This window comes from Phalaenopsis equestris, unplaced genomic scaffold, assembly GCF_001263595.1.
Source record: "Phalaenopsis equestris unplaced genomic scaffold, ASM126359v1 Scaffold000294, whole genome shotgun sequence".
Taxonomy (NCBI): domain Eukaryota; kingdom Viridiplantae; phylum Streptophyta; class Magnoliopsida; order Asparagales; family Orchidaceae; genus Phalaenopsis; species Phalaenopsis equestris.
Window position 1 is genome coordinate 329,744 of NW_018164736.1, and position 16,069 is coordinate 345,812.

Below are 16,069 nucleotides of genomic sequence, written 5' to 3' on the forward strand. Positions count from 1 at the left end.
GTGGTGGGGTTTGGGCGATAGGGCTTGACGGCAGCGGGAACAGGCGTCAGGGGCTGGAAAGCAGCGGAGACAGGCGTTAGAGACTGGGCAAAAGCAGAAACAGGCCCGGGAGGGGCTGTCGACGGCAGAGGTTGTTCGGGGAGGGTCTTGGTGAACTGCTGGACAGTGCAGGGACAGCTGCGGAAAGCGCCAAACAACAGCGAGAAAGGTGTCGACGGGGGTGGCGGCAATAAGACAGCAGCTTGGAGATGTTGAACCGTAGCAGGAAAGGTGTCAACGGAGCCGAGAGCAGCAGGAGTGTTGCTGGAATGAGGAGAGAGGGCTTGGAGGGCAAAAGGAAAAAAGGTTGGAGGGCAATGTGTGGCTACTGGAATAGAGGTCGGAGGGGCTGCAAAAAGATAAATGCCTCGTCGGGGTCTAGCTACAGTCGGAGCACCTTCTCATCGTTCGGTACAGCCCTAGGAGGGAAAGAATGCCTCAAAAGTATCACTTACAGATTTGTACTCATCAAAATCTGTCATAACATTATCAAACAACAAACCTTCAAAACCCTAGGATAGGAGTAGGGTTGGGCAAGCTCTGATACCAAATAATACCAAAAGAAGTTCAAACTAACATGAAAAGCACAATTGTTATTACTGAATTCAAAAAGGGTACAAACGAAACACTTGCAAAGATGAAATAATCGACAACAAACATACAAACGAAAAGGACAGGACGACGCTGCCAAATATAAGATAGAAGGCAACAAAATATATAAATGTTCATCTAGGAAACGGGCACAAGGGTGGTGGTCAGAAAAGGGCTGACGACTATTGGATGGAGGCAAAAGGGAGTTGTGGTGGCATGGGCAGCTGCAGACTGGTGGCGGGGTGTGGACGGCAGGGCTGGACAGCAGCGGGTACATAAGTCAGGGGCTAAACAGCAGCTCTGACAGGCACTGGGGGCTAGACAACAGTTGTGATAGAAGCCAGGAGCTGAGGTCTTGGCCGACTCCTGGAGGGTGCAAGGACGGGGCGGGTACATAAGTCAGGGGCTAAACAGCAGCTGTGACAGGCACTGGGGGCTATACAACAGTTGTGACAGAAGCCAGGAGCTGGACAGCAATAGGGACAGGCCAGAGAGAGGTCTTGGCCGACTCCTGGAGGGTGCAAGGACGGATATGGAAAGCACCAAACAACAATGAGGAAGGTGCCGCCGGGGTGGAGCCAATAGGACTACGGCTTGGAGACGTTGAACCGTAGTTGGGAAGGTGTTAACGGGGCAGCAGGACTGTTGCTAAAATGAGAAGAGAGGGTCTAGAGGACAACAAGAAAAAGACAGGAGGGTGATGTGCGGCTACTGGAATAGGGGTCAAAGGGGGTACGAAAGGACAAATGTCTTATCAGGATCGAACTACAGTTGGAGCACCACCAGGACCCTTGGAGACAATCACCACCTCGGACGAGTTACAGTCGTAGCACCTTCTTGTTGTTGGGTACAACACCCGGAGCGAAAGAACGACTCAAAGGTAGCACTCAAAAACCTGTACTCATCAAAATCTGTCCTAACCTTAGCAAACAACATGTATAAATAAAAAGGGGTTAGTAGGTAGATTAGGTAAGTAGGAAAAAAAAAGGCAATAAATAAAGGAGGGGTGATAGGAAATGAAGTAATTTGAAATTGGGATGGAAGTGGAGGGTGGTAAATAGATAAGGTAGGGAATCAAAATGGGTTAGAGAAACCCTAGGTTATTGTAGCAGCTACAGTGTCGCGTCTGTGGAACTGTAGCAGCTACAGACCTTTCGAATGAAATGAAATCAACCTCAAAATATTTTGACCTTACAAGAAGTACACAGCTGTAGGTAATTTAGACATTATGTTAACATTAAAAACAAGCTCTTCTAAGAGATACATTACCCACATTATTACACATAAAGAATGAGTAATAGCCCTATTTACAACCTCAAAATTAGATCAAGCTAGAAAATTAGTTTCTTACTGTTGACAAACACATATGAATCATAAAGATGTGAGTTTGCCTCAATCAAAATCAAAATAAATGATAAATACTGAATGTGACGACGCATAAATATTTCTCAAATCAAGTCGATTTTCATTAAACTCGCTCAAATGTTTTTTGTTCACAAAATGGATGTTATTGACATGTCTGGAGCATCAAAACTGCCTACCTAGCACACCATATTGCTTGAATCCTTTCATGAATGTGAAATGCAATGCTACCCTAGCTGTGAGGTTGACAACACTAAATTTGAGATAATGAAAGTTGTTATTATTATTATTATTACTATTATTATTATATAAGATAAATAAAAATTGTTATTATCATTTAGGTTAGATTTAATATAATTATAGTTAATACATATGTTAAGCTTATATGAATTGAATTTTACATGAAAATATTTAAGTTAAAAAGTTCAAATTGTTAATTGTAACCCCAAGCATCTCCATGTTCCCTAATCCCCTTCGTCTCTAGATCGCAAATTCTTGGGTCCCAATTTGCATGCCACACACGACCAACCCTTATCTTCCTCCCTATTCAAATAGGATGCGAGAATCCATTAGTCATTACCTTGTTGCGTCTCCCCCAGCCAGAGAACAGTCAGCCCTAGTCAAAGCCTTAGCTTCCAATTGGTTTGCACGCGGCAGTCGTTCAAGGATTCACCTCTCCTGTCCGCATATCCTTCTCCACACTTCTACATGTTAAACACTCTACCCTCACAATTCAAGCGCTCGAATTTCTCCTCTGCATGCAACAACCACGTCCAACATCCTCCACTTCTTCTCCAACCACTTGCTCACAGACCTCCCACGCTTCAACCCCACTACCTTCACCGCTCCCTCTGCACCAAACTCCCAAGTACCAAACTTTATTCCCCACAACAACCACCTCGTACATGAATTCCCCTCCACAATTCCAATACACAAGTCGAACCTAACCACTTAAGCGATCACCTCTGGCCGATTTCGACAATGGCTGATAACCTACCAACAACAAGCCACTATTAGCATCCTTTCTCTTTTTAAATATAAATAATTAAAAGATCCATTCAGATTGTTCAAACTTAGCAAAGTAATACATATTCGCATCACTTTAATGCAAATTATTGTAAGGCTCATGCGCCTCTTATAGACGAGTGGGTTAAATTTCATGCCAAATTCCATGTGCAACTTATAGATGAGTATGTTTGAAAACTTTTACAGCCACAATGTCGCACGATATTGATCATGCGCCCTCTATGTGTGGGTGGGTGGGTACAATACTACTGTTAATGCACCCTTCGTAAGGAAGATGCTAGCAGATTGTCGAAATTTTCAATGACTTGAATTTACAAAAAAAAAAGAAAAAAAAAACTTCAATTTGTACTATTTGAACATTGTTATAACAGAAAAATAAACAAATCATAAAATAAATATTTGAAATAAAATTTTCTCATATTAAATAAAATACACTACAATAACAACAAGAACAAGCTTTTATCCCACTAAGTGATGTAGGTCACTTATTTGAATCATTTTTCTCCATTGTGTCCTATTGAGGGTCATATTTTCATTTAGTTCTACTATATTAAAATATTTTTTTATATAATTTGCCCCAAGTCTTTATAGTTCTATCTTTGTCTTTCTTAAGATAAGTTGAATCTAAAACATCTATTCTCCTAATAGGATCATCATGGTCGGCGATTAATGCGACAAACCATAAAAGACAACTCTCTCTAATCGAGTTAAGGATCAAAAAATGAAGATAAATTGAATCAAAGTACTCTAAACTCGCCAATAAAACTAAGTTAAACTTCTAATTAAACCCCTTTAAAATTCAATGTCTTGAAGCCAATATGAAAATTTAAATATCAATTTGAAATACACATCAAATTTTGGACCTTACCGGCACTAGATTTACAATTTCAACTCCACAAGGCATTGTTTGAAGTTCAAAAATTGAAATCTTGTATACAATCCAATGAGACAATATTTGTACAATCGATTTAAATTTTGAATGATTGATTTCAATACATGAACTTCAAGGCTACTTTCTTTACACATAGAAAATGTAACAAAGCATCCCACTTTTGCTCTCGACATGCTTTAGATATGTCTTTTGTTTGGGACACTCGCACTAGTGATCCCACTTTTTCAAGTGTGGAGGCAGAAACAAACCACACAACAACTTTTGTTTATTTTTATCTCTCTTTTATAACTTTTTGATTTTATATTAACGCAAAATGCACAACCATCACAAAAACTAGGGCATGCACGCAAACAATGACCAGTACGATAGTAATTGAACTACATTACCAACGAATGGCTTCAAACCTCAAAAGTAAAATGTCACCGTGCTGCCCTAGCTCCACTAACTCAAATTTCAACATGGATTGTTCAAACTCGATTGTATTCTCATCCACAAATAAATCCCTGGTGTAGGTTGTGTAGTTTTAAGGACATCAAGACGACAAGATAGGGAAAAGTATGTGTTGAATCTCCCTCTTTATTTTAGATGAAATAGTAAGCTTACTCTTCACTTATTGTTGTCGCAGGTTTTTCAATTTTTTTCACTACATGGACATACTCTTCTTGAGTTTGATAGTTGTAAATTTGACGCTCTTATTTTGTGGAATATATTTGCACATAAAAAGTTGCTCCATGAATTAGAGTCATTCAATGAACTCATCGATACATTATATCTTCTTTAATATTCAATGCCAAATCGGTCGGGCATTGGTTTTTCATCATTGGAAACCACTTGGTGGAAGACGTTAACTTCCCTCTCAATATAGTGGATCAATAATATGGCTATGGGTGACTTTCACGAATCATCTAGTTCAAAGTTTGCAAGTCATTGCTGCAATTGGATGATATTCCTCTACATATCTTCTATTGTGAGCTCTTGGTCACCCATTTGTGTGTTTCTTCTTGATGGCATTGTGGCTTGTTCCCACTTAGCGTTTCAGCTAGGAAAAGTTGTAGTTTTTAGGGACGTCGGAATAATTGAGGCTTTGGTGAAAGATGAAGGGATGGTTTTGGTGGAGGTAGAAAGGTTAAATTTTGTAGATTAAGGGTTTGCAAAAGTAAAATTTGGATCTAAGAAGAGATTTAGAATTATGGTAAGCAAACTGTGAAGATTTGCATCTGGTACCAAATGACACCAATTTAGGGTTTTCTGAAGATAGTGTTTGGTAGGATCGAGGTCAACGAATGTCTATAATGGAGAAGAAAATGCCTTCATGAGATTTGAAAGAAAATAGAAGGGAAACAATGGAGGACAACGACTGTCAGCACTAGTTAAAGGTGTTAAGGACGACGGCTTGATGTTGAGAAGAAATAGTGTCGGGTAAGATCCATCACATGTACTCTAATAAGGTGCAAATATACTACTTGTAAGAGCAAGGATAAAACACTCCCAAAAAAGAGAAACCTAAGAGCAGCTCTCAAAATTCATAAAGCAAAAAATTAAAAACCTGTCCAACCAATCTTATCAAAACATTTCAAGAAAAATAACCCTAATCATATTTTCGACACGGCAAAAAAAAAGCTGAAATGTTGGCCTGCCCCCATAAGGTTAAGAAAAATCTTGACCGGATTAGGTCTCGCAATGTAAGCTGAGACCAAAGTCCCAAGGGAGGAAGTATTGCGCCATGCCTGTGCAAGACTGTGGGATTGAGTTAAAGCAACAAGCATGGAATTGTAGGCAAGCACAAGCCAAGTGCTTATTGTGCTAGTAGTCAATGTGATATGAATGTCAAGCAATGACATGGGTGGCAACAATGCATAGGAATGAGAATGCACAAGCATAGAGCAAGAAGCAAGTCGAGATGTCAAGTAGCATTGATAGGATGGTACAAGAGAAGGGTGTGCCGATGAGGCTTAGGATTTCCTCTCTAATAAGAAGTTTAAGGAGGAAAAGGTTTTTCTTCTTCTTATTTGCAAAAGCTTCTCTTTAAAACAAATAAAGGAATGAGTATAATAGTCTATGTAAACATATAACACTCTCCAAACATAGATTACTTTCTATTATAATGTTTATCTATATTTAAAATACCCAAATAAATTAAAGTGATAAACCACAATCTAAAATGCTAATAGTAAAAACTCTTCAAAAAAAGTTGGCAAATTTGATAGCATGGGCAAAATAAGCTGTTAAAGCAAATTCAACTACAAAATCTGGCAGATATTAGTCTTTGAACCTTTATAAAATTTGAACTGTTCGAAATAAAATCAAAGGACACGATAGCTCTGTTTGCATTGCCATACTTACAAGTTATCAAGCTTCAGAGAAGCAAGAACATTAACAGAGCCAGTAAATTGATTGTTCTGCAAATACCTGTGAAAATATTTGTAACTCTAAAAGTCAAAGGGCAATTAATTTCGTGTGCATGCACATAAATGCTAAATGTTTTGGTACCAAGAACTAGGGTTTTATCTTACAAAGTTTTCAGTGTTTTAAGGGACCCGAAACTCTGAGGCAGATTTCCTGAGAAGCGGTTGAACGACAGATCCCTGACATCATCATCTCATATTGTCTTTTAACGGAATATAAGCATTAAGAAAACACTCGAAGTGTAATACAAAGGAAGATTTACATGCATACCACTCAATTCCGGTAAATTTACATATCTAACACCAAAACTTCAATTTTTACATGCATGCCATCTTACATATATATGAAAAGGTGTATTTCAGTTTTTAAAAGATAAAATTGTGGTTTTTTAGAGGTGATGTTAAAGATTTGAGTAGGATAAATGTAAAATGTGAAGTTTAGGTGTTAGATATGTAAATACACAGGAAACCAAAACATGCATTAGAAAAAACCATCTTCATCTGAAAATTCTTGCAGTTATAAATAAAGAAATATGCATACTTGACGGAAGAATTAGTACACCACAGTGATACAAGGGGTTCAGGTTAAGATACAGAAAAATGGCAAATTGATGCAAAATCTAAAGGTCAATTTAGAAATAAAAAATCACTAAATAATCACTAACGCTAAATGTATCTTGGTGTATGCTTACATTCAAGTCATTAAAGATATGTATGCTAGAGTTTATTACTTATGTTTGAACATCGAGGATCAGCTAGGCCGTATCTTTTTGCGTTAGTTATGGATGTTCTTACTGGAAATTTACAGGAGGATGTACCATAGTACTTGCTTTTTGCTGATGATATCCGTCTTTTAGATAAGAATAGAGAGAGATAGTTCACAAAAAACTTAAATTTTGGTGGTCAACTTTAGAGTCTAAAGACTTTTATTTCAATAGATCTAAAATTGAATGCATGGAATGTAATTTTAGTAACAATAGATCTAGTGGTGGGGTTGTACTATGTGTGGTCAAATCATTAAAAGAAATAAACGTTCAAAATATCTCAGCTCTACTATTGAAAGTGATGGTGATATAGATGGAAATGTTATTAGTAGAATTCAAGTTGGATGGTTGAAGTGGAGGAATAGATCAGGCCTATTATGTGATAGAATTGTATCGTTTAAAGATGGAGGTGAGAAATGCAATGTTTTATGGAGGAGGATGTTGGCCTGTAGAAGAGAATCATAAAAAAATTAAGTGTCGCTGAGATGAGAATGCTTAGGTGGATGAGTGGCTTCACACTTAGAGACAAAATATAAAAAAGAATATATCCATAAAAGGGTTGGAGAAGCTCCAGTGGCAGATAACATTAGATAGAGTTGCCTTAGATGGTTCGGTCACATTAAAGGCCGACCATCTGCTGACCCAACTAGGAGAATAGATGTTTCATATTTGACTTTTGTTAAGAAAGGTAGAGATATACCTAAAAAGACTTGGGCATGTTACATAAAAAATTATCTCAATTTATTATGATTAAATGAAAATATGACACTCATTATGACACAATGGAGAAAAAGGATTCATGTAGCTGACCCCACTTAGTGGGATAAAGGTTCCTTGTTGTTGTAGCACTAATACATCACTAGTAACACAAATCCTTAGCATTATCACCATCAATCTTTAATAGGAATCAATATAATGGATATAGTATATCTAATACGATTTTTAAGAGCTATTGATGTAAGAAATATTCAAGTTGTAAGCAAATACATAATATAAAATCTCTCCTATCAACTCCTGACGAGGATAATTTATTACGCCGGTGCCTAGCCTAAGGAAAATTTGCTTTAAATTAACATAAGGGCAATTTAGTCTTTTATTAATTATTATTGTTTAGTATAAATAATAATAATATGCTTAGGCTTAGAATTATCCATAAGATTGGGTCTTGTATGTTAAGGTTGGGGTTTTTGATAGATTTCTTATATCTTGAAATGTAGAGCTTGGGAGAGATCACCTACCTCTCGAATTATAGGTGTTTATCCTCTATATGTTTTTGTTAGTGAAGAAATCAATTTGTTTTGCACTATTTTTTGTGTGCAAAAATCGTTATCAAATGTATCAGAGCTCCTTATAAGATAGTGCCCTGCTTGTAGTTGGGGAATAGTCATGATGGATCGTGGCAGAAAGTGACACAAAGCTACAGCCTCGATTTTATCGGGGTAGAAATTACAGAAATGCAGCATCCAAAAGGATGGGATCGCAGTGCAAGGAAAAAGCGTGGCATATAGGCGATGCTTTCCATGATCTCACCTTGCGAAGTAGTTGTGATTGGAGCTTGCTAGGAAGCATCGCGGCACACAGAGAACCAAAACTCACATCTTCCCACTTCATCTAAGCAATACAACAGCAGTTAGAGCTAATTGGGTGGACGGAGGATCAGATCGCTTCATACATGTGATGCTTTCTGTGACCCCACGTCGTGAAACAATCACGATTGGAGCTAGCTAGAAACATCACAGCTTTTGTCAGACTAATCGAGTTGAGAAGCACGGTTCGGCTTGCCCTAGCTTTGATCTGAGAAGCACGACAGTTCGGTTTGCCATAACTGTGATCCGAGCGACTGAACCGTGAGATCAGAAAAGTAAGGAAGAGATTGTTGCCTGAATATCACATGGTACAGTAGCGATTCAAGCTATTAGCGAAGCCGACGATAGGATTCCAGAACAAAGGAGTTCCTAAACCAAATAGGGAGTAATGGTGGCCAATAAAATGAATATTTTGGAGGAAAAATTTGCGTAAGAGATAAACCACATTAAATTTGAAATAGACAAATGTTTCTCGTCCATGAAGGGCAGTTCAAGAGGAGATTCACGACCCTAGAAGAAATGTAGAAGAAGATCATATAGTTTCTGACGTGGGGATCCCTGGGGGTTGAACCAGTTAGGGATTTGGTAAACCGGTTCAGATAGGGGACTTCAAAGCCGACTGCTCTTGTTTCAGGGCTAGGGTTGCCGCCCAAGGGTAATGGTCTCCCCCGCTTATTTATCTACTGTATATATGTTATTTAATGATGTTTAGGTTCAATTTTTTTGCTTCAAAACTTTCTGTTGTCGGCATATTTTCCCTTCCTAGGGTCGTATTCAAGGACAAGTGATGCTTCGACTGTATACTACTCCACAATGGTTATTACCTTCGTTTTTTCTCCTTCCTCAACATCTTCCTACTTGTTGTTGTGACCCTCAACCCGCTTCCTGCTTGTTGTCGCCACCCCAACCAACCTACTTGCTCGCTGCCACAACATCCACCAACCAACTTGCCAACTACTGCACCTCCATATCCTCCCTTTGTTGTTCGGCCATAACCCACCTCTTTTCTCCTCGCCCTAGAGAATCTCTAGTGTTTGTGCTATTTTTTTTTAATTATTGTTGAAAGTGTTTGTTTAAACCCTTTTGAATTTCAAAAATAATATTTGCAGTTCTTTTATGATTTGGGTTAACTCAGGTATCAGAGAGCTACAACCTTATCTGTCAAAGCTTCTGTCTACTAATAGTAATCAGGTCGGTCATGTTGAAAGTGGTGGAGATACTGTAACTTCCTGGTAAGTCACTCATGCTAGCATTTTCATTCAAAAGCACACCCTGATAGAAAAAATATTCATCTGCTTTTGGCACAACCTGAATTGTAGCTGCATATAATCATAAATTTTCCCAAAATAACTCTCGAGCCATAGGTTCATAATTTGTCTCTTCTAGTCCTTGTACTTATTAGATATATCTGGTAAACAAGTATGTAAGGACTCAACGTTGGGGCGAAAAATGTGAAGCTGCGCCACTCGCACTAGCAACCACTCTGGAGAGACATCTTCTTTTCTAATAGGGCATGGATCCCATTTAATAAATTTTCTTCCCCAAAACGGTGGTTCACCCCTCCTATCTAAACATTTAATGGTGAGTATACCTTTGAACGGAATCTAATATCTAAATAACTCCATATAATCTTCCAGACATGACACAAAATGACCTTATTACTGACACGTTGGACCATCCTCAGGAGCAACACATGAAGAGGTCTATAAATCATAAAAGTCTGAATTTCTCTTATCTATGGTGGCCCAGTGTCTTATATCGGCTCCTCAAACTCATGGCCCTTTTAGACATCAAGGGTCGATCCTACGAATGTTCCTCTCAATGCCTGCAAAATGATAGTTCAAGACGCTATAATCTCATACTCTGCATTAATACCCCTTACCTCAAACTCATTACATTCTAGAATAACTATTATCAACTCAATTGGAATCTCTCCTAGGTTCAACAAGAATCGATTGAGTATCTTTCCCATTTGCTGACAGCTGGTACTCTTTCGTGATCTCACTCTCTTCTGTGTCTGATGAGTCATTGTTCATTTCTTCGACCGCTCTCTGCTCAATGAAATATATCATCCCTTGGTTGTGTCTATTGTGTCAATCTCCCGGGTTTGGAAGAGTGATGCGAGAGCCGAAAAACCCCCACCCCAAAGATGCACACCGCTCCCTGTCGTCGTTCCCCGTTGCAGTAGCCCGAAACAGTTGTGAATGTTATTCTTCCTGCAGTTTCTGCAATCCAACCCTCGTTCCTTGTGATTCCAGTGCTCCTACTTTCTGCCATCGTTGTTTCAATCACCTCCCTTCTACAACCCCTGTTGTTCTCCATTTGAATTAGTAGCCAGCCCTCCCTCTTGTTGTTTCCGACATCTCACAACCTTCCAACCGCCTCATACCCGCTGACATCACCGTTCCAGCCCTCCCGCCTCACCACCTTCACTGTCCCAACCGTTCGTCGGCGTTGTAGCAGCTTCAATGCCCTCCCTTTTCTCTGTTCCTACTATTCAGCAGCCCCAAACAGCAAACTATTGACGTTTGGATTGTCATCTCTTGCTACCCTACTATTTCAGCCGCCAATAATCACTGTCACACCTCATCCACAATTTGTAAACCTCTTCCCTCCCTTCTCGCCACCTCTCCAAGCCCCCCAAAATGCTACCTCCATCACTCGGGATCCGCCCTAACGTGAGCTTGCGTGACGTGTGTTGTATTTCCCTTTCAAGTGTATTCAATTGTAACCGACTATTTGCATTTAGCAATAATAATTGTTTTTTTCTATTCTTTAGTTGGGTTAACTCCGCTATCAATTTCACACAAAACCACCTCCGATCGTCGCGGGATCAAGCGATGGCATCAGGAATGGATGCCAACATCAGCAACCAAAAGGATTCGCCCGACATTATGCCAACATTGCTGCTTTATGCGGATTAGGATCTACGTTATTGAGTGAATAAATCAGGAGCAAAGCTGAGGGGCAGTACTTGGAAGAAATAGTGTGACATTCTGATGGCTTGAACAAACGGAAACAACCATGATCAAAGTATGATCAAAGTTGATAAAGATGGAAAGGACACATGATACAGAGTTGATAAGGATTTCGGTGAAAATTAAGTTACCGGATGAGTCGTTTATGGATGTGAAATTCTCTAATATTGACTGGAAGTCAGGACACCATCTGATTCAAATACAACCGAAGGATATGCACAAGACAACATTTCAAAGTCTTGAAAGTAACTATGAATTTTAGATTAAATGGAAAGAATTTTCAGATAACGGCGAATCATGGGAACCATACGACTTGATCCAAAAGTAGTTTTTCCTACCTTGGGGATAATGTGTTTTTTTGGGAAGAGAGCATTGTTACGTCGGTGCCTACCTTAAGAGCAATTTTGTCTTTTATTAGCATAAAGGTAATTAAGTCATTTATTATTAATTATTTTTTAGTTTAAATAATGCTAATATGCTTAGGGTTACGATTATACATGAGATTGGATCTTATATCTTAGGGTTAGGGTTTTGGATAGACTTCCTACCTCTCGAATTGTGGGACTTGGGAGATATCGTCGACCTCTCGAATTGTAAGTGTTTATCCTCTATGCATTGTGTTGCTTGTGTCAATGAAAAAAGCAATTTATTTTACCCTAATTTCTATGTGGAAAAATAGACTTGGATCCTATCATAATTCCAAAGCTTCACTCATCAAATGCAATGTTATGTAAAGAAATTGAAAGAAATGTTTCAAGTGACAAAATAGAACTCAAGGATCCTAAAGATTTACCTGAATTTAATATAATTCATTGCACATTAAGTCTATTTGTAGCTATATAGAAATCAATCAAACTCATGATAATTAACAACAAACAACAAGGAGAAGAAGAGCTGGCAATATTTTGAATTGAAATTATCAAAGTATGGTGATGCAGGACAAAAGTGAACATTATGGGCCAAAGAATAAATTCCATGAAATTATTAAAAGTATCACAATACTTTATTGAAGAACCAATAACCTCGGGAAAATCGTGTCTTGGAAGAATTTCAAGCATTGCAATTGATCAGGAATTTAACATTAGATAAAAAGAGAATTCTATTGGACAAACAAAACATAAATTGATACATCCTACAAATCTATATTTATAGAGAAGGGTTCATATAACAAACTATAATTGGCAAACATAATAAAAATGACTAAATTAATTTAAAAAATAAAATAAAATTACCATAAAGTTCAAATGACATAAAATGAGTAAAATAAATATGGAAAATAAGCTTGAAAATGGCATCTCCATCAAGATCTATTACGATGGTACCTCAAGAAAACTAAAGGATTTGTTTGCCACTGAAAGTAGCAACAAGCCATCATGATGTAGTAATGACCAGAATATATACCCTTAATATAGAATATTGGAGGCTTGAAAATGCCTCTAGTGGTTAATAGATCCTTAATATAGATAATAAGACAAATAATCATGTCAATAGAAAAATTAAGTACCAAGCTTGCGGTCTTAATTTTCAAAAAAAAAAAAATAGCAAGGCTCAAAAGCTCTCGTAAATATTACCATCTGAAGGGACTATGGAATGCATGTACAATAGATATAATCAAAGATGTCAGATTTATTGTAAAACCAAGAACTACAATGAACAACATAATCTCTTCAAAACTTCAATATTCATAACAACACTCTTATTTATGAATGATCGAATGCAAGCAAATGTGATGGAATGAACCTAAAGGTTGCCTATAAAGTTGGGTGGGAATAATTTCAAACTAAGGTTGGCAAGCAGGCTAGGATAGAACTTCTATAAGTCACGTCATCTCTAGGCAAATGCAAAACTAACTTTTTAGATTGTCTTTCTTGAAAATCATAAAAAGGTTTCCTAGGTTTTTGTTAATAGTTTAATTAAAAAAAATTTATAGCAACATTTTAGTTACGACAATAAGACCCTAAACCCTAAAATAATGAACTGAAAGAGCTGGTCGTGGGCTAAGTTTGGGCTCCAACTGATTTTGGGCTGGGTTCAATCTCAGGTTTGGTTTCATGTTCGGGCTCAAGTTTGAAAGCAGGTATGAATAAAGTGCATATCAAAATTTCATCCTACTTCCAAGTCTCTTTTAGGGTCTGTTTGGGACAGTTATTCTGATAATCTGATAATCTACAGATTATCAGAATAAGCTGGCTTGTTGTTTGGGGGAGCATATTCAGAATAGCTTATTGATAGTTGTTGTTGGATAAATGATCATTCTACTTTTGTTTGGTGAAACTGTTTGCAACAGAACTGTATGGGATAAATAATACACATAACAGAAGCCTCAAACTGTCACAGAACTGTTCAAAAAAAAATAGAATACACTTATTATATCAACTTGAATATGATATGATAAAATAATTAAACAAGCTTGAAAAAATTAATATCTACTCGATTGGTTTATAGCTCTATGTGTCTTAAGATCTTATTGATTGAAAATGTTAATGAAGCTGATAAAGCTAGGCTTCAAAGTATTTGTGTGGTTCATTATAAGATCTAAAACAGATTGGTGTTGGGATAATCTTGACTTGGTGCAAAATTTATTCCCACTAAAAAGATTTGTATGCCTAGGAGAGTAGGATAAAAGGAGGAAAAAAAAATAATTTTGACTTGGCTTCTTCATGTTGTATAAAATCAAAAGATTTACTAAGCAATAACATTTCTACCCAACCCCGCTCATATTCCTACCATTTCGAGACTCACACAACAAATAATTGTATCTCACAGGAAAACGTCGAGCAGTAATTTAACAAAGGCAGAGTGAGGACAATTCATCATTTACATGTTCACGAAGCCTCGTCGCCTTTTGCGGTGCTCGGAGTCTCGCAATCGGAGGAGAATGGAAATGATGGGGAGATCATCGGCAAGGATTTTCAGTTTTGCGAGGAGAGGAAGACAGGGGAGATCGACGCAGGAGAGAAAGAAGGCCAAGCGATCGACCGAGAGCTAGGAATTTTGCGAGCCCGAAAGAAAAGGAGTCACGGTATCGATCTCCGCGAGAGAGTGAAGGAACAGAAGGAAGATCGGAGAGGAGAGGGCAAGGGCGAGAGAGCGCACGAGGGAACGGGAGGAATATTTACCGAACGCGAGAAGGAGATGCGGAACGCGAGGTCGATCCCACGTCCCCGCCCACTAAGAAATTTGCCAACGACGTTTGCAAGCGTCTCCAAAACGCCCGACGAAGGGGCGGGCGTTTTAAAGGGTGCGGCGGCATTTTCAAAACGCCACCGCACCTCAAAAAGCTGCTCCAAATGGGCCCTTAATGGATTATGATTTCCTCAATATGACTATGAATGACCTTAAAAGGTATTGATATTGGTCAATGTTTAATATAACTAGATTTTATGCATCATTTATAAGGGGAATTTACAAACATACCATTGTTGACCTCATTTTTTGTGAGGTCTAGCCTTCCACTTAGGGTTTAGGATCTAGCCTTAAGGGTCTCCCTTTGACTATCTTAGAACCTTAGAAATGGAATCCGCCTCGTTCTAGAAATTCAACCTACTTTTGTCCCCTTCTGGAGTTTCGCGTGTGTGGTATCGACTTCTAGCACTTAGAAGAGTGAAACCAACATGAGTAAACCCAAAAGGGATCCCTATAGGACCTTCCTGAGCCTTAGGGTGGTCTTTTTCACAACTCGCACTCCCGCGCGCACAAACTTCGCAATTCAGAGAGTCGACGCGTCTGATCACCTCAATTCACATCGTTTGCACTGTTACCTGTCGAAGACTCGAATAAACCTTTTGAAGCGATCGATAACGGGTCGAAATTTTGTGAAATTTGAATTTTGACGTGTTTTTGACCCGATTGTCGGCAACGTCGTCCGAGCGACTCTGGATGACAAAACAGACTACACCAGCACGTCTGGAGCGTCGATTTTGCCTAGGAAGGACACTCATTTTGTTACGTCGTCGCGCGCGAGTAAATCGCATATAATTTTATATATAATGTATATATACATGTATATATATATATATATATATATATATATTACCTTTGAGATATTTTACTCTCACTTTACTAGCTCTATTTAGAGTGTGAACGACAATTGTAATGATATACATGCAAATTGTTCAATAAACACTAAATCCCTAAACTCACGCACCCGAGCTCTGCTTCCCTTTCCCTCTCCCGTTCGCGTGCCTGGCCCATTCCCTTTCTCGTTCTCGAGCCGACCGAGCTCTTCCTCCTCCGCGCGAGAGAAAGTTGACCATATTCGTCCTTGCCTGACATTCTTCTGCTCGCGGCCCTCCTTTCCGAAGCCGTGCCAGTCTCCTTAGGCTGTGGTTTTTCCTTTTCCTGGTAGTTTGACTCTGGGAAGCTTGTTCCCTGGTACACTTGAACGGCAATATCTTCTCTTCTTCCCGATGCTTCCCTCGCTGCT

The 16,069-nt window shown here is 38.6% G+C and overlaps 1 protein-coding gene across 1 annotated transcript in view; it reads right to left on the reverse strand.

The window, feature by feature from the left end:
* LOC110025199 (protein STRUBBELIG-RECEPTOR FAMILY 5-like) overlaps positions 1–16,069 on the reverse strand; it is a gene marked incomplete at its 5' end in the record, with an annotated part of 66,707 nt that overhangs the window by 39,428 nt on the left and 11,210 nt on the right. The window contains 2 exon segments of the mRNA XM_020725523.1: positions 6,254–6,319; positions 6,424–6,495. Of these exon segments, the coding sequence (XP_020581182.1) occupies positions 6,254–6,319; positions 6,424–6,495 (138 nt within the window).